General features: G+C 35.5%; 1 protein-coding gene across 1 annotated transcript in view; it reads left to right on the forward strand.

Moving 5' to 3' along the window:
* The window catches only part of LOC105123508 (TMV resistance protein N-like), a 55,238-nt gene that overhangs the window by 2,473 nt on the left and 47,180 nt on the right, over nt 1–5,585 (forward strand). The window contains exon 2 of the mRNA XM_011023141.1: nt 2,807–2,850. Within this exon, the coding sequence (XP_011021443.1) occupies nt 2,807–2,850 (44 nt within the window). The remainder of the gene's footprint in view (nt 1–2,806; nt 2,851–5,585) is intronic.

Consider the following 5,585-nt stretch of genomic DNA (forward strand, 5'->3'; position numbering starts at 1 on the left):
ATCGAAGAATCAAGGTTTTCTGTCATTATATTTTCAAGAGATTACGCTTCTTCACCATGGTGCTTGGATGAACTTGTCAAGATTGTTCAGTGCATGAAAGAGATGGGGCAAACTGTTCTGCCAGTTTTTTATGATGTGGATCCCTCAGAGGTAGCCGAGCGGAAAGGGCAATATGAGAAAGCCTTCGTTGAGCATGAACAAAATTTCAAGGAAAACTTGGAGAAGGTCCGGAAATGGAAAGATTGTCTCTCTACGGTGGCCAATCTATCTGGCTGGGACGTCCGGAATAGGTAAATCATCTATCTACTTATTCTTATTCTCAAATCTGCCCTGTATTGTTTCATTGATGAACAAGCATGATAGTAAATGTGTATTTTTTTCATATGCATGTTTTTTTTTTATTATTATATTTTGAACTGATGTGATCAAGCATTTCTAATCTTTATATAAAAACTTCTTTCTATTCTTAGGTTTTTCTTTATATTTTGAAAATAAAATCAAATATTAAACAAAAAAAATTAAAATGTATAAAAAAGTTGAAAACAAATCTAGCATGAACAAATAAAAAGTTAGCTTAAAAAATTAAAAATTGTGAAGAAATGAAAAAAAATTCATCATAAGAAATAAAAAATTGACTAAAGTTTTTGAATATATTGGTTTTAGCTTTTCAAAATAAAATAAAAAGATTTTCCATCATGAATTAAAAAATTCAAACTATTTATAAATCAAAGAGACAAATTTACGTATTATTGTTTTTGTGAATATTTTTATTTTTTATTTGGAATTAAAATTTGATAGGTGTCTTTTCGTTAAGAAAGATAAAATTAATGTAAAATTAGCTTGTTCGGACAGAGGAATTTCTTTTATTTAATAGATCAAATAATAAAATCGCAATTATCTAAATTGAATTTATTGAGGCATCTTTATATATAAAAAATCAATATAGTATGATTGGAACAATGAATTTACTATTTTTATGAAGGGTGTTTGGATGCCCATGGATTGTGGCCCTTGATTTTCTGACCATCGAAGAAACCATTGCACAACATGTTCTTGCAAAATTATGCGAGCACTGTTAACTTTTGTTTAGGTTGAAGAAATATTTTTTTATTGTTAATAGAAAAATAAATGTTAGAATATAATATTGATGTAAAGTAAAGACTAAATCAAGATAAATATAATTTAAAATATTTCATGTATTTTTGACTAAATCTTTCTTTTGTTTTCTTCATAATTTTGGAATGCGAAGCGGGTCGACCTGAAATGTGGCCGATCCAAGTTTAAAACCAGTCTAGATCTAAGTAAAATCTTGTCTGGAAGTTGGGCTGGTAAAACCGGTCGACCTTGAGGGTCAACCTAAAACCTGGTTGACCCGGATAAATCCGGCTGAGGCCCGGCTCCCTCCTGATAAAGAAAGGCAACAACAGTCTGTAGGATCTAATCATTGGAGGCAATCACGTTTTTGACAAGTACTCAACAAATGGCCTCTTCAAATCCTCATCTGAAATCTTCGTCTTCCCTTCCTCTTCATCATTACCATTCTCATTCCCACGTTCAGCTTGAAAGGGGCATGTTAGACATGTTTCTGTTGGAATTAATGGAACGCTTTCTGGCTCAACTGCAACCTCGTTAGAAGAAGGTTTGTAATCGACTACCTCTTCTTCAATACTCTTCTTCCTGACAGCTGATCTGCAACATCTTCTCTCTCATCTTATTCATGCTACTGGTAAAGAGAAGGTTTGGATATTAGGATCTCATTACCAGAAGTACCTGCCCTACTGTGGCAACCAAGTGCCCTTGCACCAACTTGAAAAACCTCATCAATTGATTCTTTTCCATCAGTTAAAGATTTGATCTTTTGGGTAAAGGAGGAAATTTCAAATCGAAGGGGAAGACAAATTTCACCTCGTTAGGTCAATTTGGCAATGGAGCCCACGTGAGCTCCTTCTCAACGGGTCCCTATCTGCTATTAATAAATTTTTTTATTAATATTTTTAAGTTGACTCGGTTAATTCATGTGATTTATAACCCGATCATTAGACCGGGTTGACTACTTAATTGGGTTTCAAAACTATGACTTTTTTATTCTGTCCCACTGAGATGATCTCTTATGCTGTTTTATTTGATCTCTTATGATCTCTTATAATCGGTTCACCTCATTTTTATTTTTGGAAATTAAGTAAACTTCCATTAGTTAGATAGTTTTTTCTTGGCTATTTTTTTTTTTTGCATGCTTTAATCTTTTTTTCCTTGATTATCCTTGCTGATAATATCAAATCATCCCCTTGCTTTTTTGCAGACTTTATCAAGGTATTTGGTTTCCTGATTTTGACCAAACTGAGCCAGAATGTTTTGAATTGATTTTTTATTTTTCCCAGATCTTTTTTCCAAAAAATTATTGTTCCTGGTTTGGTGAATTTTTTTTCACCTGAGAACTTTTGCATGCGGTTTATGGTTGTTTAATTTCGCGGTCAGTTTTAAAATTTTGTTGGAAAATTTTTGGAATGCAAAAGCTTTATGCGCAGGAAAAGAGACAAAAGTAGTTAAATAATATGGACAAATTGTGAAGTGTGTGGCCCAACCTCTGCTCTTGACAGGAAGGTGCCTCTGCTGCCCAATTCGCGTTCGATATCCCTTTCATTTCTCTCTTGACTTGTTCTCCACTAAAAGAAAATCCAGGAAACTTACCATTACGAGGTCTTGACCTCAAGGAACCGGAAAAAAAATCGAAGTCATTGGAATAAAAAGAAAGAAAAGGGCTTCGGAGTTTGGTTACTAAGATACCAGACGAATAAACAAATATTGGGCTTGGCTGGATCTTGTGCCTCTTTAGTCAACACTTACCACACGGTTTGTTTCGTCTAGCTTCGTAGAAATTTGGTGTTTTCTGATTTATAAGTAGAAGTGTACATGTTCAGCTTGAAATTGCTAAGTGGTAGATTTAATTGCAAAATTTCTTGATCTTACCTACTGTTTCATGTTTGACCACAGGAGCAGGTCTTACACAAAATAGCGTGGACAGCAATTGCTGAACCAAGCGAGCTAGTTGAGGCCAGAAGGAATCGGTACTAGTTTATCGCTTAAGGGATTTTCATGGCTTCCACCAGCGTGCAAGGAATAACCTCATCTTCATCTTATCCTCCTCCAATATATATGTATGACGTGTTCCTTAGTTTTAGAGGCAAAGACACCCGGAACAACTTTACTAGTCATCTATATTCTAATCTGGCACAGAGAGGCATCGATGTGTACATGGATGATAGGGAGCTCGAGAGAGGAAAGACCATCGAACCTGCTCTCTGGAAGGCCATCGAAGAATCAAGGTTTTCTGTCATTATATTTTCAAGAGATTACGCTTCTTCACCATGGTGTTTGGATGAACTTGTCAAGATTGTTCAGTGCATGAAAGAGATGGGGCAGACTGTTCTGCCAGTTTTTTATGACGTGGATCCCTCAGAAGTAGCTGAGCAGAAAGGGAAATATAAAAAAGCCTTCGTTAAGCATGAAAAAAATTTCAAGGAAAATTTGGACAAGGTCCGGAGCTGGAAAGAGTGTCTCTCTACGGTGGCCAATCAATCTGGTTGGGACGTTCGGAATAGGTAAATCATCTATCTACATCTAAGAAAGATAAAATAGAAGTAAAATTAGCTTCTTTGGACAGAGGAATTTCTAATATTTAATGGATCGAGTAATAAAATTTCAATTATCTAAATTGAATTTATCGAGGCATCTTTATAAAAAAAAATCAATATTACAAAGACACTTTTAGTATGATTAGAATGCTTTTTTCTGATTCTATTTCAATTATCAGGGTGACTTATTTATTGAATTATCTCTTAGGGATTTCAATCAATATTACAAAAATCCTTTTTTTCCTCTCTGTTCTTGAACCTGTCTATTGTCAGGGTCCTATGAGAATTTCTCGAAGATTGATGTATTCATTTCCGGCTAACAGCCATACATTTTTGAGCTAGAATATGCTAATATTTAGTTTCTTCTTATCATTATCTGATTTGATTTCTGCACACAGCATGATTAATGTTTTCCACCATCATATGCAGGAATGAATCGGAACACATTGAAAAAATTGTTGAATACATCTCATACAAACGAAGCATCTTTGTGCCAACAAGTAGCAAAAATCTAGTTGGAATAGATTCTCGTCTAGAGGTATTAAGTGGTTATATTGGTGAAGAAGTAGGCAAAGCAATCTTCATAGGGATCTGTGGAATGGGTGGCATAGGTAAGACGACTGTTGCAAGGGTAGTATATGATAGGATTCGTTGGCAATTTGAAGGCAGCTGCTTCTTAGCAAATGTCAGAGAAGTTTTTGCTGAGAAAGATGGACCACGTCATTTGCAGGAACAATTTCTTTCCGAAATCTTAATGGTGCGTGCTTCTGTATGGGATTCTTATAGAGGGATTGAGATGATAAAGCAGAGGTTACGACTTAAAAAGATTCTTCTTATCCTTGATGATGTAGATGACAAAAAACAACTAGAATTCTTGGCTGAGGAGCCTGGATGGTTTGGTCCAGGGAGCAGAATTATCATAACAAGCAGAGATACAAATGTGTTAACTGGAAATGATGATACTAAAATTTATGAGGCTGAAAAATTGAATGATGATGATGCTCTCATGTTGTTTAGCCAGAAAGCTTTCAAAAAAGACCAACCTGCTGAAGATTTCTTGGATCTATCCAAGCAAGTTGTGGGTTATGCTAATGGCCTTCCACTAGCTCTTGAAGTTATAGGTTCGTTTTTGCATGGAAGAAGTGTCCCTCAATGGAAAAGTGCAATTAATAGACTGAACGAGATTCCTGACAGAAAAATTGTTGATGTGCTTCGCATTAGTTTTGATGGTCTCCATGAATCAGATAAGAAAATATTTTTAGACATTGCATGTTTCCTGATGGGGTTTAAAATTGATCGAATAACAAGGATACTTGAAAGCCGTGGATTCCATGCAGGTATTGGAATACCAGTTCTTATTGAGAAATCTCTTATAAGTGTCTCTCGGAATCAAGTCTGGATGCATAATTTATTACAGATAATGGGTAAGGAAATTGTTCGTTGTGAATCCCCTGAAGAGCCTGGAAGGCGCAGTAGATTGTGGACATACGAGGATGTCTGCCTTGCACTGATGGACAACACAGTGAGTAGCTGATAGAGAACAGTATCCATAAGATTTCATGAAGTTTATTTTAATTTACGCTCCATCTCTACTCTGTATTTGTTTTTTACTTGTATTCCCCTTTTTGGTTGACAGGGAAAAGAAAAAATAGAAGCCATTTTCCTGGACATGCCTGGAATAAAAGAGGCACAATGGAACATGAAAGCCTTCTCTAAAATGAGCAAACTAAGATTGCTCAAAATCGACAGCGTGCAACTTTCTGAAGGACCTGAAGATCTTTCCAATAAGCTACGATTTCTTGAATGGCATTCTTACCCTTCAAAATCATTGCCAGCTGGTTTACAGGTGGATGAGCTAGTTGAACTTCACATGGCTAACAGTAGCATTGAGCAATTATGGTATGGGTGTAAGGTGAGATCACCTAATTTAAGGACCTTTGTATTTCTTTTTAT

The sequence above is a fragment of the Populus euphratica genome, unplaced genomic scaffold (genome assembly GCF_000495115.2).
Source record: "Populus euphratica unplaced genomic scaffold, PopEup_1.0 scaffold10.1, whole genome shotgun sequence".
In the NCBI taxonomy this organism is placed as follows: domain Eukaryota; kingdom Viridiplantae; phylum Streptophyta; class Magnoliopsida; order Malpighiales; family Salicaceae; genus Populus; species Populus euphratica.